General features: G+C 39.9%; 1 protein-coding gene across 7 annotated transcripts in view; it reads left to right on the forward strand.

Annotated features, from left to right (window-relative positions):
- Positions 1-6,691: 6,691 nt before the first annotated feature.
- Positions 6,692-25,115, forward strand: part of VEPH1 (ventricular zone expressed PH domain containing 1) — a 200,239-nt gene continuing 181,815 nt past the window's right edge. For 2 of the 7 annotated variants that reach the window (XM_072618639.1, XM_072618644.1), the window contains exons 1-2: positions 11,525-13,841; positions 19,144-19,440. In XM_072618639.1, coding sequence (XP_072474740.1) covers positions 19,303-19,440 — 138 coding nt within the window. In that variant the 5' untranslated portion in view covers positions 11,525-13,841; positions 19,144-19,302. Of the gene's footprint in view, positions 6,983-11,517; positions 13,842-19,143; positions 19,441-25,115 lie in introns of those variants that run through there. The other 5 variants (XR_011969144.1, XM_072618643.1, XM_072618640.1 and 2 more) reach the window with 4 other exon arrangements.

Here is a 25,115-nt window from a genome sequence, read left to right on the forward strand (position 1 = left end):
GCAGAGACATCATAGATTGATGGTACAGAGTTGGGTGCATGTTTTAAAATATAAGGAACATGGTTATTTGTTTCTTCAGCTTTTTTTCTCACAAGGAAGGATTATGGGAGGAGGACAAGCATGATGAAGGGAAAGTGTCAGTGATGCTTTTAAAAATAGCAATAATTTCTTTTTTAAAGAGAGTGCTCTTGTTGGAAAAACCTATCATGTTTCTCCATTTCACATACACTAAATCTTGGTCACAAATAAATATTTTTACCCATCTTTTTCAATGTTTCAGCACAGAATCCTATTGTCTTCTGTTTTACCTAGGGTTTTTTTCTGTTTCTAATGATAAAATCTTATATTCTAATATTTTCTTAATGATATGATGTATCATACTGGTAGTTTTTCAATTAAATCATTCTTGAATCTTTGATATAAATTCTATTTTATCATAATGAACACTTTTGATAACATATTGTTATTTTTTTTTAATTTTGAGATTTGATTTCTGACCTATGTTGGTTCACCTCTCTTTAGGCATCCTGGTCTTTCCTAACTCCCAGGGATTCATCATATTTGTACAGATCTGATACTCAAATAGGCACTTAACCCTTAAAAATTCAGAATTCCTGAGCTCAGACAATTTAGCACCTTATCTTTCCAGTCTACCACGATGTTAACTTCCTCTGCGTTATCTTTACCTACTTTGGAGGTTTGGACTGTATATTTGCCTTATAGACATGGAGCATTCTCCCTAGTTTTGGAAATGGTTTGTATGTTTTACGGGGGGTTTTTTTGTTCTTTTTGAACTCATTTCTGACTGCATCTTGATCCTATAAGTTTCTTCTCTCTTTTCCAGTATTTTTTGAGGAGTTCAGACCTATGATCTCATTCTAGAAATCTCCAGGTGAAGAAATCCCATTTATTAAGGTCAGAAAGTCCTAGAGAGTTAATCTGGTGGCAACTGAGAATTTACATGGCTTTATGGAGAAGCACATCCAGTATGTGTAAAAAAAGTAGGCTTTAGATAAAGGTCTTTTTTACTCCAGCCCTACCTTTAATTACCCTGCCACTCTGCCTCTCTCTATATGTGCACGTATGTGTGTGTGTACATACATAATAAATATATATGCACACACATACATACACATACATACTTCTGTAAATTTTTTACTTTTGTAAATTGTATACAAAATGTGTAAAATTGTATAAAAATTGTAAAATTGTACTTTTGTAAATATTTTATATTCTCAGTTTTATTGGAAGATGTTATATGTATATATGTAGGTGTTATATGTATATATGTAGGTAACATGTGTAATAATGTTAATTTCTTTTGTTGTTTGTTATATTTCTCCTTTCAGTGATTTGACTTTTATTTTTGTTTAAATTTGTTAATGGTTGAATTGGTCTTTAAAATAACAATTTCATGTCTAAATTCAATTGCGTTTTTTTTTGAAATTTCTGTTGTAGTATGTGATTGTGATGCCCTGTAAGAAATGATAAGCAGGTTGATTTAAAAAACGTAGAAACACTTGCATGAAATAATGAAAAATGAAACGAACAGAGCAAGAGATAGCTAAATACAGTAACAGCAATATTATTTAAAGAATAACAGTGAACAGCTAAGCTATTCTTAGTATTACAAATATGTAAATCAACTGTGAAGGACCTATGAAGGAAAATGCTGTCCTTCTCCAGAGAAAAACAACTGATAAATAGAGGTATGCACTGTATGATGCTTACATAGATACAGATACAGATACAGATAGATAGGTAATATGTGTCAAAGGCTGACCCTCTTTATACAGGGTAGGAAGAGAGGGAACTGAAAATGTAACAAAAAATAAATAAAAGTAAATTTTAATTTTTTCTTATTTTATTATTTCTTTTAGTAAGTAAATTTACAAATTTTCTAATTTTTTAACAGCAAAAGCATCTTGTTGCTTTTCTCCTTTTGTCTCATGTTGATCAAGCAATTAGTCTAGGTGACTTCTAAAATCCTTACAATCTCTAGTTCTTCAAATCCTCTTTTCATGATTTCTGCCATTACTTTTGGTTGAACAAATTCACTATGAAACAGGATAATTCACTGTGTATTGGAATATGAAAGTCTCAATCAAATATACAAGTGGAAGAAAAGTTTTTAAGTATTTCAATGTCATATAGGAATATCACTGGACTTTTTTCTTTTCTTAATATGATGGATAGTATTTATAAAACAAAAGCCAGAAACATGGATAAAGGGAATAAACTAGAGGATTTTTTTAGTAAGATCAGGGTAAAGCAAAAATGTCCATTACCATACCAATTATTTCCGTAAGTGCTTGAAATGTTGATTATACTAATAAGATAAAAAATGATGTATAGGCAAAGAGAAAAAAATTTTCCCTCTTTTTGCACATGATATAATGTTTTATTTGGAGAATTCTAAAGAATCTACTAAAATTATTTTTTTTAAAACTTCAGACAAGTTGCAAAAACAAAAAATAAGTCCATAAATCCATTAGCATTTCTATATATTACCCACCCCCCCCAAAAAACCTGCAAGAAGATATGGAAAGATAAATGTCAGTTAACATAATTTCAAGATGTATAAAATATTTTATAGTCTATCTGCTAAGACACATACACATATGAATTTATTCATGAATAACGTTTTACACTAATAAGATGAACCAAAATAATTGGGCAAATATTAATTGTTCATGGGTAAGCCAAGTTAATATAATAAAAATGATAATACTGCCAAAATAATTTACTCATTCAATGTCGTAACATACAATCTACCAAAGGATATATTTATGGAGGTAGAAAAAGTGAGAGAAAATCTGGAGAAAACTCATGGGATAGAATGAAACAAATGGAAAAGAAGGGGGACTTAGATCTCTAATTATAATGGATCAGATCTCTAGTTATACTACAAAGTAGCAATTGCTAGGCAATGGGAAAATTAAGCAATGGAATAGTTGAGATTCACATTATACAGAATCAAAAGAACTTGACAGTCTAATGTTTGATAAACCCAAGACCACTGCTACTGGACTAAGAACTTAATATGAGGCAAAAATTTCTGGGAAAACTAGAAAACACTGGCAGAAACTAAGTATATACCAGCACTTCACACCTTACTGGGAGGAAGTAAGTGGCACTATAGATAAAGGGCTGGATCCCAAGTCAGGAATGACTAAGTTCAAATCTGGCCCCAGACACATATTAAGTGTGTGACCCTTGAAAAAATCACTTAACCTCTATTTGCCTCACTTTCCTCATCTATAAAGTGAGGATAATAATAGCGCCTACCTTCCAAGAATCTAATGATATAATATTTGTAAAGCATTTTCAAAGCCTTAAAGACCTGTGTAAGTACTAATTATTATTTTACCAAGATAAAATCTAAACAGATACTTGACTTAAACATAAAAGGTGACATCATAAACAAATTGGAGAAGCAAGGAAGGATTATTCTTTTAACTATAGTTAAGGAACGTGTTCATGACCAGATAAGGGATAGAGAGGATCATAGGGGGAAAAATGAATCATTTTTATTACATAAAATCAAAAAGCTTTTGTAGAAACAAAACCAAAATAGCTAAAATTAGAAGACAAACAGATAACCAGGAAAAAATAAAACTTTTCATCATGTTTGTCTGGTAAGGGTGCTATTTACAAGATAATAAGAAACTTATTCAAATTAATAAGAATAAGAATCATTTTCCAGCTGATAATGTTCAAAAGTTGTTTCTGTTTTTGAGAGGTAGAAATCCAATCTAACAACAGTTATGTGAAAAAAAAGTTCTAAATCACTAATAATTAGAGAAATGCAAATTAAAACTAAGCTATTTTTCTACCTTATACCCATTAGATTGACATCGACCCCTCCTCCCCCACAAAGAAAAAAAACAAACGTTGAAGGAAGCCATAGAAAAACAGTCACATTAATGCATTGTTTGTAGAACCATGAATTGGCCCTGAAAATGAAGAAGGTCAGTTGGAACTGTGGCCCCAGAGCTTTAAATAGGCATATTCTTTGATCCACTACTCAGCCTTTTCTGCAGTGATATCAAAGACAGAGGGAAAGGACCCAAACGTACAAAAATATTTATAAAGGTACTTTTTGTAGTAGCAAAGTACTAAAACTAAAAAACTAAGAGAACAGCACCAGGGGGGAAATGGAATATGAATGAAACGGAATATTGCAAGGCTGTAAAATTTTGAGAGATGATTTTAGAGAAATCTGAGAAGAGTTAATATGTACTAATGCAGAGTGAAATGAGCAGAAGTTCAAAGTTTCAAAGTTGCTTATCTTTAAAATGTTTTTCTTATTGAGAACAATTTCTATAGTAACAAAAAAATTTAAAGGCAAACATTTTTGAAAGACCTACAAAATCTGATCAACATAATGACCAACTATGATTCTAGAGGCATCATGATGAAACATGGTACCCACCTCCTGGCAAAGGTGATGGACTCAGGGTGCAGACTGAGAAATATGTATTTGGGGATGAGGTCAACACAGAAATTTTATTTGCTTGATTATGTATATTTAATACGAGGATTTTCTTTTTCTTTTTTTCCTACTATGGTGGAGATGAGTGGGAACTGAGATAGAAATATTTTTGCTCATTGAAATAAAATAAGTTAAAACAACACAAACATTAGAGTTTCTTTACTAACTACTTATCATCTGTAACTTAAAAAACCATTGCAGTGAACCATTTTAAGATCTTATTACATGACATGCAGTCCTTCCATGCATCGTTGTTCTTCCATGTTATAATCCCTCCTCCAGTTTCACTTTCTTCCCTTCACAATCTTGAACTTGAGGTCAACCAGTTCTATGCTTTACTGGAATCTCCTTACACTCATGCTTTGATAAACCATATCCTTATATTAACCCCAACACATGCCTTCTGTGGAGAGATTGGGGAGCTTGCTACCAGAAAAGGTTTAACAGTGTGTGATGGGAATTTGGAAGAGACTTTAGAACATATGTAGACATGCAATAACTAGTTCTGGTTTCCTAATCATACAACTGGGAAAAGCCTTTTTGATTGACCATACAGAACTGAGGGTACTTTTCAGTCACTCAATCAATAAACATTTATCAAGCACCTACTGTGTATTAGGCACTGGGAATACAAATACAAAAAAAAAAAAAAAAAGACAGCCCCTGCATTCAAGAGGCTTGTAATCTAATGATAAAGCTAAAAAACAGAGCAAGAGGAAAATAGCCTTTGTGGGGGCAGGATGTCTAAGTCCAAAGGAGTGCAATCACTTGGGAAGTAGAGAAATGGCTGGCTGGGGCACCCTCCTTCAACCAAGATTCTGGAAGTCTGTGAACTTTTTAAAAAATATATTTTGATAACTGTATTTCAATAGAAGTGGTCTAATTGCAATCTCATATTTTTACGCATTTAGAATCATGATTCTAAGGTCTTCAATCAATATTTATTAAGGACTATGGAGAGAATTCTGATTTTTTAATGTGTTCCTTGCAATGAAACTAATTAATTAAACAGCTACTTGATTACTGGCACTTGACTCTAGCCTACAGTTTCATCATTCTCAGACTAGAGACTGGTTCAGTAAAATCCTGTTAACTGGACCTACTATGTGCAAGGTATTGTGGTAAGTGCTAGGATACAAAATGAAGCAAAAAACAGTCTGTCCTCAAGGAGTTCACAATCTAATGGGGGAGAAAAGTGTATACAGAGCAAGTTATGTATACGATTAATAAAAATAATTAAAAGAGGGAAATCATTGGAATTAAGAGGGGCTAAAGAAGGCCTCCAGTAGAAAGTGGGATTTTAGTTGGGACAGAAAGGAAGCCAGAGAGTTCAGTAGTCAGAGCAGAGGAGAGAAATGGTTCCAGGCATGGAGGATGGCCCGAGAAAATGCCCAGAACTAAAAGTTGCAACATCTTATTTGGGGAACAGTCAGGATGTCAGTGTCACTGCATGAAAAGAATGTATAAGAAGACTGGAAAAGTGGGAGGGGCATGTTATAAAGATCTCCACCAAACTGGCTTGCCAGAGGGGTTCAGAATATAAGAAAATGGTAAGAATTCCTGAACTAGATAATCTCTAAGATTCCATTGAGCTCTCAATCTGTGATTTTATCATCTAATCTGCCTGGTATTCCAGAATTAGCCAGCCTCTTTGTCCTACTGCCTGTGAAGGAAGCTAGTTCCTCAATGAGATTCAGTTTTCTCATCTGTGAAATAGGGAGAGTAGCAGTCACCTCTCAAGGAGTTGTTGTGAGGAAAGTACTATTAAATTTTTTTATGTTTTGTCATTACCAGCAGTAGCTACATATTCTAGTCTTAGGAAAACAGATCTATGTCTCAGGGAGGCTGGAGAATTAAAAATGGATTGGATAGTAATGTGAAAAAGATTGTGGGCTTGGAGAATGATTACCTCCATGCAAATGACAGAAGTTTTAGTGTTTCTACTCACATTCTACTTTGCTATCTTATAGGACTGATTTATTCCAGGGAGAAAATACAGCTGTGAATTTCAAAATTCTTACAGGTGCTTCATTCGGCGTCCCTGCACTGGGGATCCTAGCTTTTGCTACTTTTATCACCAAAGACTAGCCATTTTTCTCCTTTCCTTTCACAGCCTCCTTCCTCTTCCGCCATTTGGCTTTATATACTGGCCCCTGCTCTCCCATTCTCCCCCCGCCATCCTCTCTGGCCTCTCTCTCCCCCTCACCACAAAACCAGCTTAGCCTTTTCACTGATTTCTGATAAGAGTCCCCAATCTGATATTAACTTAAAACTTCCTTGATTCCTTAAAGTAGGTTATTCATTAACAGGGCTTAAACCACGGGTTGTTGGACAAATCTGACCCATTCTTCCTAGGGATCTGCTCAGAGAACTTTCCACCAGGGTGTCCCGGGAGGAGAAGCTTGGCCCCAGCGATCATTCTGATCAGAAGGTGGAGAATGTGGAGCCAAGATATTCTTCTGCTTGATTCTACATGACAAGTCCACGGTGAGTGAGCCCAGTGTACAGCAGGGTGATTTGACAGGCACCAAAGAGAGTCAACTGCCTTCACATACCAGAGGCAGGGGCCAAACTCTTCATCCCCTGGACTGAACTGGAGCAGAATTTCTCTAAAGACATTATACTTTTCATTATGTCTGATGGCCAGAGATTCCTGCCCTGAGAGGTATGACTGACCACCTGTGTTCCTGTCCATTAACCTTCCAAAAGCAAATAATAAGGGGATTGGGGTATGAGGGGTTAAGGCAACCTTAACTCTTAGCTAGTTGCAGATTATGTAAATAGCTTTGCCTGGGTATTGTGGGGAGCCTCTGATGCATGCATTTAAATTATGACTGTAAGAGAAAGACTTTTGTATGTGGCCAGTTTGTGGTAGACTTGCTTGCCTGCTTCAGAATTAATAGGCTCTCCTTCTAGAGACAGCATGTGCATTTTCCTTCGGTCCTCCCCCTACCCCACCCCTGACCACAAGAAAAAATCCCAACAATCCCTTGGTTTCTCCAAGAAACTTTGTGAACTAGAGGACTTGATCTTGCTCCAGAGTTCTGGAAGAAAAATGAAAGGGCATCTCTGTAGTCATTTGGGGCACTAGAGACCACACGATTTATTTAGAAATTGCAATCTTCACTCTCTTTCTGTGGGAGTTTTCTAAATTACTGTTCAAGCATCCTCCCCCCCCTTTTTTTAATTTCACTTGTGTGCTTAAACCACTCGCATGATCAACCAAGATCCCTTACATTACACAATTTTGTCTTCCAGTAAGTAGCCCCTGTTTAAGGTGGCTTGTATAACTGTTTAATTTATTGAAATGTGCATACAAAGAAAAGTCTGTTTAACCTGGAATTTTCTTTACCCTAGTTAAAAAAAAAAGTTATCATCATTGCTATAGAAATGAAAGCAGCAGTATTTTAAGTCAGATTTTTTTTAGCAAGGTTCCTTCCCCCCTCCCTTCCAAGGCCAATTTGAATGGCAAAAATCTATAATGGCAAGTGAAAATGTCTACCCAGTATGTATGGGGTAAGCAGAACCTATTAATTCTTCATTTTAAAATATTTACTGGGTGCAAAGGTACAATTTCATAGACTCTTAATTCTCTTTGAAGAAAAATGTTTTCCGCTTGTCTGTATTTCAGTAAAGTTTGTGATGTGACTGTGGACTAGTGGGGAAAAGATCAACCAGAATAAATAAAATGTAATTACTAATTTGTATGTGATTATGAAAATTAGCCTGTAAAAATAGAAACTATATGAGTTTAAAAAGGAGGGGGGGGTGGGCAATGGCCTGGCCCTTTCTGTTCAATTGAAATAGCTCAACATCCAAAGGCTTTTAGAGTAGAAACATGCCATGACAGGAGAAACTGAGAGGCATGCAGAAAACAATAGGCGTCTTGTGGGAGGCTTGAAATGTATGCGGCTGATTCCCATGGGAACTCCTGGAGTCCATTCATGCTGTGTGAAAAAGATGCTCTTTCAAAATAATCTCTAATCCTGCCTTTCAAGGGAAAAAAAAAAATCTGTGAACTTTAGCAAAAGATTTTGCCGCCTAAATTATCCAATGGGCCAGTTCTCAAACAGGAGAAGTTTGTGGGTTTTTTTAAGAAAAAAATTAGACTATCGATGCTGTGTTCGGGAGCCTTTGGGGAGACTCTGTGCCCCTTGTAAACATTACTGTGAAAGCATGGTGGTGTTTGGATAAAAGAAAACTCGGTCTTTCTAGTGCTGAGGTGACCACTTTCCTCATGGCCAGTTGACTTGCTGTGTTTGATTTTTGTATTCCTTCCTAAACTGTGGTAGAGAGGAGACATGAGCTAAGAGCTAAAGAGATAATCAAAAAAGCAAGAAGACCTGGGTTCGAGTCTTATTTCTGATACCCACTGGTGTGATCCTGGGCAAGTCACTTAACTGCTTGGTGATCTAGGCAGCTCTCTAGGTCTAGAAGGTGGCAGCTGGTATTGGTGGAGAGAATTTTCTTACCTAAGAGTCCCATAGACTAATTAAATCACGAGTCCAGAGCCTATCTCCTGTCATACAATGACTGAATGTGGGTTCAGAAGACCCAGGCTCAAATCTGACCTTTGCCACTTATGTTCATGTGATCTTGGGTAAGTCTTTTAATTTGCATGGGCCTCAGTTAAGGTGAGGGAGTTATCTTCAAGGGTCCTCCAAGGGGCCTTCTAGACCTACATTCTTGATCATGATAAATAGTTTCTTCAGAAGTTCTAGTGGCTTTACTGTCATTTTCTAAACCATTCTTAAAAGGACCCAGTAGGACAAAAGCTGAGGAAACATAGGTGCATGTGTGCGTCTTAGGGGAAGTATCTATTTGTTCAAAATAGAGACAATCTGGACTATAGATTTAAAGATAGGGAAGGACCTTGTAAAAAGTCTAGTCCAAGAGGACCTGTGGGGTCCATAAACTTGAAATTTTGAACATCTTGGCAACTATGATTCACTATAATTGGATTACTTTCTCATCCTGTGTCTTTTATTTGATGTCTATAGAAGCAGTTTTCTGAGTAGAGGTTCATAGGCTTCCCTAGACTGACTGCCAACAGAGGTCTTAAAAGTTAAAAACCTCTGATCCAACTCAACCCCTACGTTTTACAGACAAGGTAACTGAGACCCACAGGAGTTCAGTGACTGATCCAAAGTCCCATGGGTAGTAATAGCAAAGCCAGGATCTGAACCCAGTTGCTCTCAGTCTCAATCCAATACTCTCCACCATAGCATACTGTCTCTCCAAATTGTGCTGTGTTCCCTTGTTATGTGGATCATTGGAGAATTAGACAGGCTCTTGGAAGCTATGGCCATTAACCTTGACCCTCAAATACCCCTTCTGTAAAAACAATAGCTGGCATTTATGGGGCACCTTGGGACCACACTGGCTTTAACTTGGGAAAAATAAAAGAGCCAAGTGGTATTTGGTATAGTCAATCCCAAGTAATTTAACTGTCTTCTTCTATAGACAGGTAGCATGATGTAGGAGAGATCCCACTGGGCCTCCCCATGTTTTATGGGTTTAATGACTGCCTATCTGGTACCAACTGAAAGAAGAAATCATTTTACTCTTCTCACCCTCAGTTTCCTTACCTGTAAAATGGGAACAATATTTCTTAAGATACTTATCATAGGGAAACAGCATGGACTAGTAGCTAAAAGATACTAGCACTAGAATCAGGAAGACCTAAGTTTAAGTCCTGTCACTGATACATCCTGGCACTATGACCCTGGCAAAGTCTCTGTACCTCTGGACAGACTCAGATAACTCTCCAAGATTAGAGTTATGAAGGAGTGTCTTGTCTCAGTGGAAGGGGTTTCTACACAAGTGAACTCACAAGTTTCCCTTCTGCTACCTACAGAAAGAAAAGTACCTGCCTCTTGGTGTTGATGTGAAGGCCAATGAGCTAATTCATGTAAAGCCCTCACCAGCCCTGGCAATACAATCTATTCCAGGTATTTCACCAGCAAGCAAAAAGGAAGATTTGCTCAGCTTGTCATGGGGTGAGCTCAATGGTCAGGTTCTCTCTCCAGATGCCAGGGCAGGGTTGGGGAAGGTAGAGGAATGAGATATTGTCACACACAATTAGGACAAATTCAAGATCGCTGCAAATTAGGCACTTTAAAATGGAAGAAAGTCTGACTAGATATGAGAATGGCAGAAGAAAAGACCATAAGAGATCCAATCAGGAACAAAATGTTCTTGCAGTCTATATCCCTATAAACTCCCTGAAGGCAGGGGTAAACTGGATGGAGCTTCAGCTTTGATAAGGACTTGATACTGGAAGGTCTTCATTCCTAGGACAAGTATTTAGTATGCACCTAATAGGCCCCAGGCTAGACCCTGGTGATTCAAAGATTGGAGGAAGGTTACCTAGCCCCTAATTCGAAGGATACTCAAAGTATGACTAGTATGGAATAGTGTGTTAAGTTTAGAGTAGCATTTTTCAAAGGATATAACGGTTCAATGCTAGAGTGTGGTCTGGAATCAGTAAGATTCTCCTCTCCAAGTTCAAATCTGGCCTCAGATTTGTGACTCTGGGCAGGTCCCTTACCCCTGTTTGCCTCAGTTTCCTCAACTGTAAAATGAGTTGGAGAAGAAAATGGCAAATCACAGCAGTATCTCTGCCTAGAAAACCCCAAACAAAGTAGGACACAACTGAACAACAAAGATTTAGTCTAGTGAGAAGAGTAATAAATAACTTTTTATAGCCACCTTTTCTGTAGCATTAAAGTCTATTAGCCTCTTTACATTCATCATCCCCTTTGATCCTCACAATAACCCTAGAAGGCAAGTGTTTTACTATCTCCATTTTACAGAGAAGGAAACTGAGGCTGGGGGAGGTTAAGAGATGTGCCCAGGGTCATGCCACTAGGAAGCATCAGGAGCAGAATTGGAATTCAGTTCTTCCTGTCTCAAAGTCCTGCTCTCTACCCGCTGTACCACCTGGCTGCCTACAGTGATTGAAGAATGAAAAGCAAGGAAAGGATGAATAAAGTTTTGTTCTTGTTGTTTGTTTCAATGTGTGACTTTCTTGTTGTTCAGTCATCTTTCAGTTGGGTCCAACTCTTTGGGACCCCATTTGGGGTTTTCTCAGCAAAGACACTAACGTGGAAGATGAGCAAACAAACAGGGTAAAGTGACTTGCCCAGGGTCATACAGCTAGTACCTGCACTCCAGGTCCAGCACACTGTGAACTATGGCACCACCTAGCTGCCCCTAATAAGAGTGACTAGAGGGTGACAATTGTTACATTCAAATATGAAAACTTTTATAATGGCCTTATTTGACTAGTTTTCCATCTTGGTTTGAACACAATGGCTATGTAACCTTGAATAAGTTGTTTAAGTTTTCTGGGCCTCAATTTCTTTTTCTGTAAAATGGGATTTATAATACCTGTACTACCTATCCCCATTAGGGTTATTGTAAGGAAGAGGCTTTATAAATGAGAGTTGTTATAATTGATGCTGACAATGGAATTTCTTCAGGCTACCAGTGAAGGTATTGGATGCTCCATCACTGGAGGTGGGGAAAGGCTCAAAGTCCTAGGATTATACTGGGAATGGGTCTCAGACCATTGAGTTTAACCCCTGCCCTTTATACATAGAGGAGACTAGGTGGGTTTGTTCTTCATTGCTGAAGAAGACCATGCCATCAGAGAAATAATGACATGACTTGCACATGACTTTGTTTTGAGTAAGGGAGGACTGTGCAGGTCACTAGCCTCACTTCTCCTCCAGAACCATCTGAATCCAGTGACCAGATATTCCTCAGGATGACTGGAGATGACCCAGGATGAGGCAATTGGGGTTAAGTGACTTGCCCAAGGTCACACAGCTAGTGAGTGTCAAGTGTCTGAGGTGAGATTTGACCTCAAGTCCTCCTGACTCCTGCACTGGTGCTCTATCTACTGCAACACCTAGCTGCCCCTAAAAGAGGAGACCAAGGAATTTGCTCAAAATCAGGAAGACAGTAGGTGTTGGGGGTGGGAAATTAGCCAGGTCTTCAGCCTCTTCTTTCTGTATTTGTTTGACTCTGGAGCATTAAAACTTTAGGCATCCCACCATTTGCCATAGTAGCTGGTTCACACCTAGCTCCCTGCATGGTCATAGGACTGAACACCCTGAGAATTCATTGGGGATAGTGCAATAGACAGAAGCAGCAGCTGAAGCCCCTATAGAGACACCCATCCAGCTGACCAAAAAGACCCATAGGGAAGCTAAACAGAGGGGCTGTGTGTCAGGGTGAGAAGAATGCTACATTATATGGCTCCATATATTAGAAAAACATGAATCCTTAGCTGTTTAGATGAAATGCTCTCTTGAAGGTTTTTTTTTTTTAAACCAACTGATCATAGATTAAAGGTTTAATCTCCTCCTTTGAGCATTATTAAAAAGTAATTCAGAGGCCACCTGGTTCAACCCTCTCATTTTCCCAGTGAAGAAACTGTGGCTTAAGGAGGTCAGTGACCTTGCAAAGGTCACATAGTGAGTAAGCAATGAGGTCTCAGGATCGTAGAATCTTAGTTATTTAGACTCTTCAGTCCCTTCTAGGACTGAATCTATCCTCCTACTATCCTAATCCAACCCCCTCATTTTAAAAGTGAGACACAGCAGAAATGGGCCCCAAATAATGTCTCACTGCCTCCACCACCACCCTCTTTCTGATCTTTAATGCTGTGATTTTATCCTATGGGGTCTCCATCCTTAAACATTTCCCAAATGTGGCCCATCCTTTGGCTAAGTGGCTGTCTGATTACCTGAGGTTCTTTCTAGGTCAATTCCCCAGAGTTCCAGGTGATTTCTATAAGCCCTGGGAGGAAGGGAAGTGCCAATTAGCTCCTAGCTCTTTGGTTCTCACTGGCTTTAAGAACTGGCACACATGACTCTTTCATTCACCTGCCACAGCTGCCTTTGAACACTCTCTCTGTTCTTGGGTGGTTTTTCCCCCTCCCCAATCTTCCTGGGGAAAGGGTAGTTTTTCACAAACACAAGGAGTTTTGTGTTCTCTGTTTAAAAAAACCATCATAGTTGGCTGCAGCAGGCTTTGTATTTCATCCCAGGAAACATAGCATTTCCCTGGGAGATAAGGTTGCCCCTGGTGGAGGCTCAGGCTGGCCACCTGACCCAAGGCAGGCTCATGGTTAAGGCTGCATTAGGCTGCATTCCTGGCATTCCAAAACCTTGGCATTGCACTGAACAACTGGGGGTTCGCTGGGCTCCCTGACTCCCGCTTGCTGTCCCCTGGTAGGCTGCCTCCTGGACCATCAAAGCAAAGAAATCCACCCCTAGCCTCCAAATATGCAACTCGGCAGCAGCGGTGGCAAGAGAATGTTTGGAAAACAGCACAGGTAAAGAGAAAACCAGTGGGGCTTTGGTGCACCAGGAAGACGCCCAGTGTTTGAGGCAGAAGGGCTTGATTGTCCCCTCCATATTGCTTTGTTATGAGAGGTTGCCTGCTCTACTTACCCAGTGGGAGGCCACAGGAATTGGACTGAGAGTAATGTGAGCACTTTAAGCTACGGACCTCAGGGATTATGGGGAGAGGGTGGAGGCAGATCGGAATTTTATCAGTCCTGCCAATTAGCATAGACCCACAGGCCAAAATGCAATCTGGAGCTGTTTAAGATTTCACAGACCATTCATAAAGGAGGAGGGGGATGGGGCATGGGGGGAAGGGTACCGAGGAAGAGCTTTTGTAAACTTTCTCCTTTGAAGGTTCTAAGAGAGTGAAAGGGCCTTCTGGAGAAAGGAAGAAGTAGAAGTCTGGGGAAGGGGAACCAGTGATCACATTTATAAGAGAAGTTTGGAGTTTTGTTTTTTTGTTTGTTTGTTTTGGGAGGGAGGTGTGGACTGAGTCATTGGTTTCACTGGTGGCCTCTAGGAGGAAATTATTTTCTGAGACTAGCATCTGCTCTGCAATTTGTAGTCCTAAAGGGTTGTCATGAGGCTATAACTTAGGGGCACAGTCAGTAAGTGTCAGAGGAAGGACTCTTCCTGACTCTGGAGCCAACAAGAGTAACTGAGTCAGTAGGGGCTCTTACCCTGGGGGCCCTGAACTTGGTTTTAGATATGTGTGTGTGCATATACATGTATGTATGTGTAGATGTGTGTTGAGCATGAATATATTGTCTCCCTCTCCCCCACCTCCTTATCCCCACTTCCCCGGAGCTGTATATGTCCAGGCGGGGAGTGGATTTCTAGCTTCTCCTTGTTGGTTGAGGAGGCAGCCTACTTGGGAACAGGAAGCTGGAGTCAGACAGTCCAGTGAAGCTATACACATACAAAGTTTGATTTGGGGTGGAGCAGTTTGCAGTAGTGTGTCTGACATCTCTGTACTAGAGAATACAATGTATTTGATCCTCCAAAGCAGTCACACCCCAAAGCAACAACTCTTCAGGTTGGAGTCTGTGTCTTGTCACCCACTCTGCCTCTCTCTCTGTTTAGGTCTTCCTCTTGGCCTTTCTGAATGACTGTCTCTCTCTATTTTCCCCACCCACTAACCCTAACCTTATGGAAGCAGAGGATCCTAAGGGATGTCAGGTTTTTTTATCCCTCCTCCTATCTTCTCTAGCTTGGAGCTAGATCCCTGCAGTGACAATCACCACAAGGGGAAGATCATTATTGGAAGTGGTATCCTAGAATCATAGACTGAGAGCTCGAAGGGACCTCGGAGGCAGCAACTTTAGAGGTCAGAGAGTCCAGCCTCCCCATTATACAAATAAGGAAAATGAGGCTGAAAGGGTTAGCTGCTATGCCAACATTGCTGTTCTGGAGGGAAAGACTGTTTAAGGGTGATATTATGGTTGTCACACCTTCCTTAGCTCTCCATTTTCCCATCTGTCAAAGGAGAGAGGAGACGTGAACCAAATGATCTCTAGGGTTGGACAAGACTAAAAAATGACTAACTGACAACAACAACAAAAAAGTCCCTTTCGGATTTAAAGACTTGGATCCTACGATTTCCTCCATTTAGTTGACTTTGGAACTGGTTGAAGAGCCAGATCCAAACTGTAGTTCAATATGGTTCAATATCAACTTAGAAGGTGGTCTCTAGAGGTGTGCCATAAGGATTGGTGTTTAGCATTCTGCTGGTTTGAAATGATTATCAATGACTTAGGTAACAATAACAGATAACACAAAACTGGAAGGGAAAGTTAGACTAGACACCAGATTACAAAATTAGGATATGAAACCATCTGGACAGGCTAGAATATTGGGTCAAATCTAATATGTTTAATAGTGATAACAATAAAGTCTTATACTTCAGTTCTAAAAACATACTTTACAAGCATGTGATAAATGAAGATGTGGCCAGTTAGGAGTTTGCCTAGACAACGTCACGAGGACTGAGTAGGGTTGCAATCTCAGCATGAGTTTTGCTATGGTAGACAAGTGTCCAGGATAAGAGAGGTTAACTCTGGTCTGTTGTGTTGAGTTCCAGGTGCCACATTATGGGATTGTCATTAATAATTTAGAATGTCACCAAAAGAGGCAAATTATGGTCTTCACCACGATGGTGAAGGGCAGTAATGGAATGTGATATCAGAAGTGTGTGTTCGTTGCCGAAGAAGACCATGCCATCAGAGAAATAATGACATGACTTGCACTTGACTTTGTTTTGAGTGAGGGAGGGATGGGAATGTGATATGATGACTGGTTAAAAGAACTAGAGATGTTTAGTGTGGAGAAGATAAGTCTTAGAGAATTATTATTATTAAGCATTTATAGAGTGCTTCAAGGTTTGTGAGGTGCATTACATATATTAACTTATTTGATCTTCACAACACTGTGAGGTAGTTTCTATTATCCTCATTTCAGAAAATGAGAGAACTGAGGCAAATAGAGATTAAATGACTTGCCCAGGGTCACAACCTAGTTGTTGTTTGTCCTCCATTTTCAAAGAGGACTAAAGTGACATCACTATGTTGGAGTTAAGGTATAGGATGTTTAGCTGTGACTGCTCAGTCCCATATGAGCTTGAAAGGTTCTACCACAGGTCAGGCACAAATAGTCTGTTAGAAACTTGGGATGGAAATGTCTTTGGATTTGCACACCTCAACTTTGCCTTTCTGTTACTGAAATTCTGCCTTGCTTATGGAACAAACACAACACCTTCTTTGGTGTGGGAAAACCATGCTGGGGAGTCCCTGTGCTAGTGTCTCTTGAGTTTCACAATGGATACTAATGTTTTCCAGAGTGCCCTTAATAGTATCCTTGTCCTGTTCCTTCTGGTCACCATGAGAGCTCTTGCTTATGCTAGTTCTCCGTAAAATAGTCTTTTTTTTTTATTATCGGAAGTAGTACACATCTAGCAAGAGTCTGAGGCAGGATTTCAAATGAGATCTTCCTGACTCCAGGTGCTGTGCCACCTGGCTGCCCAAACATTATGACTCTCTACATTTAAAAAGGAATAAGACTTCTTTACTCTAAAGGGTCTAAAGAGGAGGAATGGGTAGAAGTCACAAAGAGGTGAATTTAGGTTTAACACAAGGAAGCTATCCCCAACAAAGTCATCAAAAATGTGAAATGGCAGTAGAGGGTTCCACTTCCCTAAGAGGGAGCAAAGGTTGAGTGATCACTCATTGGTTGTGTTGTAGAGGGGATTCTCCTTGGCTCAGATAACCCTAGAGGTTCCTAAAAATCTACAGTTATGTGATTGTGCCTATCATCAGTCATCCTTGATACTCTCTTCTCTCTGGATTTTTGAGATACTATTCTGTCTTGGTTCTCCTCCTCAGACCATTCCTCATCCAGGTCATACCTTCTAATCATAGGTGTCCCACAGGACTCTCTCCTGGGCCCCCTTCTCTTCTCACTACTATTTCATTTGATGATCTTATCAGTTCCCATGGATTTAATTACCATCTCTGTGCTGATGACATCTCAAAATGGATTCCAGTAAACATTTTAAAACTCAACATGTCCAAAAGTGAATTCATGTCTCTCCTAAGTTTTCCTTCCTTCCAAACTTCAGTACTGTTGAGGACAATACCACTCTCCTAGTACTCAGCTTCACAACCTAGGAATCATCTTGTATTGCTCATCATCTCTCACCACCACCATCATCTCCAAGTTGTTGCCAAGGCCTGTCAATTTCACTTCTGTAGCATCTCTTGTCAGTTTCACCTCTGCAGCTTTTCTTGTATATTTCACCTCTGCAGCATCTCATCAGTTTCACCTCTGCAGCTCTTCTTATATATTTCACCTCTGTAGCATCTCTTGTTGATTTCTTCTTTACAGCATCTGTCCAATACTCACCTCCTTTTTTCTGACACTGCCACTGGTGCAAGCCCTCATCACTTCTCACTTGGACGCTTGCAAGAACCTATTGGTGGATGTACCTGCATCAAGTCTCTCCTCACTCCAATTCATCTGCCATTCAGTCACTAACATACTAAAACACTGTTGTCTACAACATTAAATTGTGAACTCCTTGAGAGCAAAATTGGTCTTTTGCCTCTTTTTTTATCCCTAGCACTTAGAACAGTGCCTGGAACATAGTAGGTGCTTAATAAATGCTTATAGATGGACTGACAAACTGGAAACAAAGTGGGTACCCACTGATTGGGAAATTTCAGAAACGTTTGTGGTATCTGAATGTGTTATTCTGAATAAGAAATGATAAATATGAAAAACTGAGAGAAACATGAGAAGATTGTATGAACATCATGATGCAAGGTGAAATAAAAAGTACCAAGAGAACAATACTCATAGTAACTACAACAGTATAAGGTAACAGATCACTAAAGGGAAGTTGAAATTGAAGCGACTAAAAACTAATGAGTATCTTGGAGAACAGATGATAAAAGTTCCTTCTACCTCACAGTAGGAAGTCAGGGGATGAAGATATATGTTGTTAATTGCCGAGAGAGAGGGAGAGAGAGAGAGAGAATGAATGAGAGAATCAAATTAATAAGCATTTATGAAGTACCTCCTATTTGCCCAGCATTGTGCTAAGTGCTGAGGATAAAATAAAATAAAAAATCAATCCCTGCCTCCAGAGAGTTTACAGTCTAGTGACTGTAGGAGACAATGGAGGACACAACATGAACAACTATGTTCAAAGAAGATATAGATCAAATAAATTGGAGATTATCTCAGAGAGAAAGCACTAGCATTAAGGGGGATTAGGAGAGATTTCTTGTATCATGTGATACTTTAGCTGAGACTCAATGGAAGCCAGGAGGTGAAGGTGAGGAGGGAGAGAATGCCAGGCTCAGGGGATGGCCAGTGAAAATGCCAGGAATGAGGCGATGGAGTAGAGGCTGTTAAATACTACAGATAGATAGACAAACAGACACAATTTTTAAACGCTTACTATGTCAGGCACTTTGCTGAGCTCTGAGAATACAAGGACTCCCATATAAGACAGCCCCTGACCTCAAGGAGTTTACCTGGGCTCCACCTCCCTTTAGGTCTTTAAGCAGATGCTAGATGAACCCCTGGTCAGGGACATTGAAATAGAAATGCTTGTTCAGGAATGAGTTGAGTTTAACAGCCTCAGAGATCACTTTTAACTCTGAAATTTTCAGACTCTGTAAAAATATTTTTAAAAAGCATCTTTTCTCTGGTGAGACTTTGAGTTTTCCTCCAAGCCTTCTGCTATTTTGCTAATTTTCATAATAAATCATATGTTTTCGCCCCTTTCAGAGTGTATCAGAAGAAATCTCCAAGTCCAAAGAAAAAACTACCTTTCTAGGAAAACCATGTGCCTCCCTCGCTATGTCCTTCAATGCTAATAATCCTCTCAAAAAGAAGCACTTGGCTGTGTGTATCCAGAAGTGCAGTTGATACCCACTGAGCACCACCATGCATCATCTGTTCAGACTGGTTTTGGGACAAAAGGACCTTTCCCGTGCTGGGGACCTCTTCTCCCTGAATGACTCAGAGATTGAAGAAAGCCTGTCAGAAGCTTTGGAGCAAATTAAAATAATTAGCTCATCTTCAGTAAGTAACGCTGGTTCTTGGATGGGATTCCTAATCTTTTCTGTCGTGTAGCCAAATCATGAGAAAAATAAAATATAAGGGAGGTGAGTGATATAGATCAAAGCTAGGAACCTTGGGGAATGAACCTTCATTCTGTTCTGCTCAAGACATCTGCAGGAGATGGGGGAAAAGGACAGATAGGATTTTTAGATCTTGGCCCTACTGGGCTGTTATAATGTGATATTGTGAAAGAATTAACAAGGTAGCCAGTGACTGATGTCTTGGTGCTTGACTGTGATTGCCAGACAGCCTTCTGTTCACTCTTGGAGAACAGGGCTACGGGGATTACAGAACATATTTCAAATTTCCTGAGTCTTCTTGGCAAAGAGCTATTTCTGTTAAATGGAGAGAGGGAGTAATTACAGAAATTCAGTATTTTTCCCTTGAAGACCAACCTGCTCAGCCTAACAAAATCAGTTAAACAAAATGGCATTTGGGTTGAGGTCTAAATACGAAATAGAGACCAAGGGACAGGAATAAAAGTCATATTTTTAAAAAGGGCAATAGATAATTAGAATTTATTAAGCACCTGCTGTGTGATAGGCTGTACTAAGAGATGGAGATTCTAAGGAGGGGAGGAAACCCTTTTCTCCAGGAGCTCACAGTCTGCAAATTATATCATGCAAACAAGATTTCTATAGGAAAAATTGTGGTTTATGTCAAAGGGAAAGGCATCAAGATTAAGAAGGCCTAGTCTGAGACTTTAGTTGAGACTTGAAGGAAGTCAAGGGAGCCAGGAGATGATGGAGGGAGAGGTGGAGGTAATGAAGGAGAAACTTCCAGACCTGGGGACAGCAGTGAAAATGTATGAAATTGAGTAATGAATTATTGTGTTCAAGGAATAGCAAGCAGGCCAGGATCATCGATCAAAGAGTGCATGGAGGAAGGTAGAGTATAAGTAGACTAAAAAGATATGAAAGGGCCAGATTTTAAAGGACTTTGAGGATTTTGATCCTGTAATTAAGAGGGAGACACTGGACTTCATTAAATTGGGGGAGGAGGGAATGATATGGTTCCAAGGGTGGGGAACCTGTGGCCTTGAGGCCACATGTGGCCCTCTAGTTCCTCAAGTGTGGCCCTTTGACTGAATCTGAACTTCACAGAATAAATTCCCTTAATAAAAGGACTCTAACACCATTAGATCATATCATTGGATGGACTGGAGAAACTTGAGGCAGGCAGACCCACAGATAAGCTATTGAAATTGACCAAGCATGAGGTGTTCAGGGTTTGTACCAGGGTGATGGCAATGTCAGAGGAAAGAAAGGAGTGTATACAAACAATTTTATAAAGGTAAGAACTTGACACTGGGGGTAAGAAAGAATAAAGAGTTAAGGATGACAGTAAGGTTACAAGCCTGAGTGACCTGGAGAATGGTGGTACCAATGACAGGAATAAGGAATTTAGGAAAAGGGGAGAATTTGGGAGGAAAGATGTTTTGGACATGTTGAGTTTAAGAAGTGTATGGAAAATTCAGTAACCTTTATATCACCCAAAGTGGCAGCAACACACAATACTTAGGGACAGGAATTCTCTCCTTCACTTTTTCTTCTCCTTTTCTATTCAGTCCTTCTATATGATGAGCACTTTGTGGAACCCTGTGCAGCACTCCTTTTTGAGCACAAGCGTAATTCCTTCAGGAAGCCTGCAGTCTATCTGCCCTGCCTTATTTTCCTATCTCCCTCATTACTTTACAGAATGTCTTGAGTAGTAAGACAAGAGGTCCATTTCTGAGTGTATTTAAAAAAATAAAAAACGAATCCAAGGTAGTTTGGAGTAGTAAGCCACCAGCAGCTGCATTTACTTTTCACCTTTCTTTCCTTATACCCCTCCTATCTTACTTAGTTCTTTAATTCTTAGTACCTATGCTTCATTTACATATATTTAAAACTAGCTCAAGAAGAAAGAACGAGGCTACAACTCTGCCTCCCTTAAATCCAATTCACACCAAAGTCAGGACATTATCCTTGGTCTTCCTCAAAAAGAACAAACATCCACAACAAAATCACCTAAATTCATTCATCTTCCTTCTTCCTCCTATTCCCATAGGAACAAAATCTATTTCAAAAGCACTTTCTAAAGAGAATGACTAATAGCAATGTAAAGAGAAACAATACTTAGAAACCAAGAAATGCTGATTAATGCAGTAACATCAGGACTTCAGAAGACAAATGAAGTTAACCAGCCTCCTGGAAGGGAGGTGGTGGACTACAGTTGCTGAATGTGACACGCATTGTCAGAATCAGATTAGTTTTGTTTTTGCTGAACCGTACTTTACAGATTTAGAGATCAAAAGTCATCTGGCTATGGAATCACTGAATTTAAAGTTGGAAAAAAAACATGAGAAGTCATCTAGTCCAATGCTTTCATTTTAATAGGAATGGAAATCGAGGCTCAGACAGAAGTGACTTACCAACATCCCACAGATAATAAATAAGTGGCTGAGCAAGGATTTCAATTCAGGTTGTCAATCTTAAAATCCATTGTTCTTTCCACTGTTGAATGGTGGCTTCTCAGTCCAATCCTCTCATTTTTCAAATGAGGAAACTGAGACCCAAAGAGATACAGGAACAAGTAGGGAGATAAAGGATTTGAACCCAGACATTATGTCCCCTGGCTCCTAATCTAGTACTCTTTCTACTTGGTATAAGCAAATGGAAGGATGGGGAAGAAAAATAGCAGTGACTATTTTAAGGACATTGAAAAAAAAAAAACATTTATTTAAAGAAAAGAAAAATGAAGTAGTTACTGAGCTGCCATGATGGATGTTAGCTTTTTAGTCAAGCCTTGATCCTCTCATTATTGTACTTCAAAAGCAAGAGTGCTCAAACCACCTAGCATCCGCTTAGCTCAACAGTGTTTGCCCACACTCAACAGACGTGCCAAGTAGGCAAAGGACAGCAGCCGAAAGCAAACCATAAGGCCCAGAATGAGCAAATGTGCATATTTTCCCAAGATAACAGCTCTCACTTATGTCACACTTAAGAGTCCTTTAAAAGGGATGTTGGCAGCCAGCAAGCCCAGCTCTCCAAGTTCTCTTACTGGCTGCCATCAATACTCTAAATCACCAATTAGGGAAGCCATGGCCCAAATCGTCTCCTTTTCCCAGATAATGTCTTGACAGCAATTTCATTTCCACATTTCTTCCCACAACATTAATCAAGTTAATTTGGCCTAAGATGCAGGTTGTTTCCACTTTCCAAATATTGCTTATTTCTAGGCATCTTATCCTTCCTGTTCCATTGGAACAGGAACAGGAACAGTTGGCTGAAGGTGCCCTTGATTTTCATCTTTGTAAAGAATCAAACTGCTAAATCATGTCCTATCAACAAAATGGTGGTAGAAGGTAGGGAGTGGGGCAGGAGGTAGTTTATTCCTTTTTCACACTGAAATTCCCTAAAGCCTAGCAGCCCCACTAGAGGTTGCTAGAGTGTAGTGAGTTGCTGTGTACATTTGGCACATGGACAATGGTGTTCCCAGTCCAAGGAAGACCTTGATGGGAATAGGGAGAGAGCTGCTTTGTCCTCTCCCTGAGCAGCTGACCAGGGGAGCTGTTAGCAGCAACATACCCCTTATTCCCCAGTGCTGCCACCTGCTGTCATCACCCAGTATGACAAGCCCTTAGAACAGAGTCTGTCATATTTGGCCACAGTTGAGCTCATTCCATGCCATGGCTTTTTACTGCTTTACCTTCTACTTTCAATATTGTCCTAGACACCCACGTTGTGTGGTCCCCTAAAAAGCCATACCCACCTCAAGGTTTTCTCTGGGTCAGCATTAATTCACATCCATAGCCTCCCCAAGGACCAAGACAGATGATTCATGAGTTCAATGTAAAAACTGTGTGATTGAACATAATAGCAAAGAAATATTAAGAGATTAAAACAAAAAACCAAATCCTAGCACTCACATAGGCAGCTACCTACCACCTTATCCAAGAACAGTGAGTCAGCTCCCCATGAATATCCAAGAAAGAGTTAGCAACATCCCTGAAACTGGAAGTAGAAGTGGTTCAAGCATAGTGATTTGTTCCGGTGACCTCCCTTAGACCAGGGACTGTTTGCAGTTTGTCTTTGTATCTGTAATACTTGGCACAGTGCTTGGTATGTTATTCAGTTGTTTTAGTTTTGTCTGACTCTTTGTGACCCTATTTAGAGTTTTCTTGGCAAAGATAATGGAGGGGTTTGCCATTTCCTTCTGTAGCTCATTTTACAGATGAGGAAACTGAGGTAAACAGGGTTAAGTGATTTTCCCAGGGTCACATGCCTAGTAAGTGTCTAAGAACGGATTTGAACTCGGAAAGATGAGTCTTGACTTCAGACCTGTCACGCTATCCACTGTGTCACTTAGATGCCCCAAATTGGTACATGGCAGGGGTTTACTATAATAAATGTCTATTGGAGTGAATTGTATTGTTGAATCGAATAAGTAGTCCAACAATTCAAACCAGGAATCCTCAAGATCCCAGATTTAGGGGAGTAGGCAGGGAAATGTCTGACTTGGGGAGCAAAATTGAGGGACTCACAGTTGGATGAGGAAAACAATATGGAATCAATAGTATCTCGAAGGGTCACAATACCTTTTCTAGTCCTTACTCAGATGCCTTAAGATCAGACTATTAGCCATTTAGAGGCCACCTAGTTCAACCCCTGCCTTTTACAAAAGAGAAAATTTAGCTCCAAAGAGGTTAAGTGACTTTCTAGCATCTGACTGAGAACTGGAAGGAACTGTGGGGGCTATCAGTTATGATACCCTAATTTTACAGAAAAGGAACATAATTTGCTTGAGGTCACACAAGTAGTAAATATCAAAAGTAGGATTGAAACACAGGTCCTTTGACTTCGGAACTGGAATGAAGGTGCTGAGCAGAAGGCAAGTCAATTCTGGACTCAGACTTGAGATGGGAGGAGACATACCACAAGAACAGGAGCCTGCAAATCTAGGGGCAGCTCTCCTGGCTTCCTTCCCTCTCTACATCCATTCAAGCAAACACCTGTACCTTTTGTTTCTTCCTCCACAATAAAGATATGTCCCTCCCTGAAATCTTCAAGTTGAAATCTTTGGCATGAGCCCCATGTGTCTCTTGATTTTGCCATATTAGCCTGGTCACCTTTCTGGCTCTTTCCTACACTAGTTGGTCCCAAAAAGTCAACCCTCATAAGATCTACCTTAGACTTTGTTCTGAGGATGCTAACACCCTCCTCAGATTCCTTCCATGTCTCCCAGTTTCTCTTCCTCCCTATTTTGTGGTTCTTTCACAATCTGCCTTTCCTTAGGTCTTTTTATTTCTTGAATTGTGCTTTTCCAGTTGCACGTTCATTTACTCTGTTCGGGGCACCTAGTGTCAGTGTATAGGTGGACCGCTCCTTCCTCACACAGCTTCCTACCTTCTCCGGTGTTGCCCCTCATGTTTCTGATCAGTCTTCCCTGACTTCCAGCCTATCATCTCCAGCTGCAATTTGGAAAACTTTCCCATATTCCCAGGCTATGAGAATTTCTGAAAGGAACAGTTTCCCCTCCTGTTAGGACTAAGAAGCCAAGTGGATAGTGGAAAGAGGATGAGCCTTGGAGTCAGATCCATCTGGTTTCACTCTGATCCATATTGCTTGGGTGACCCTGGGCAATTAACATCTTAG

This window comes from Notamacropus eugenii, chromosome 6 (genome assembly GCF_028372415.1).
Source record: "Notamacropus eugenii isolate mMacEug1 chromosome 6, mMacEug1.pri_v2, whole genome shotgun sequence".
NCBI lineage: Eukaryota > Metazoa > Chordata > Mammalia > Diprotodontia > Macropodidae > Notamacropus > Notamacropus eugenii.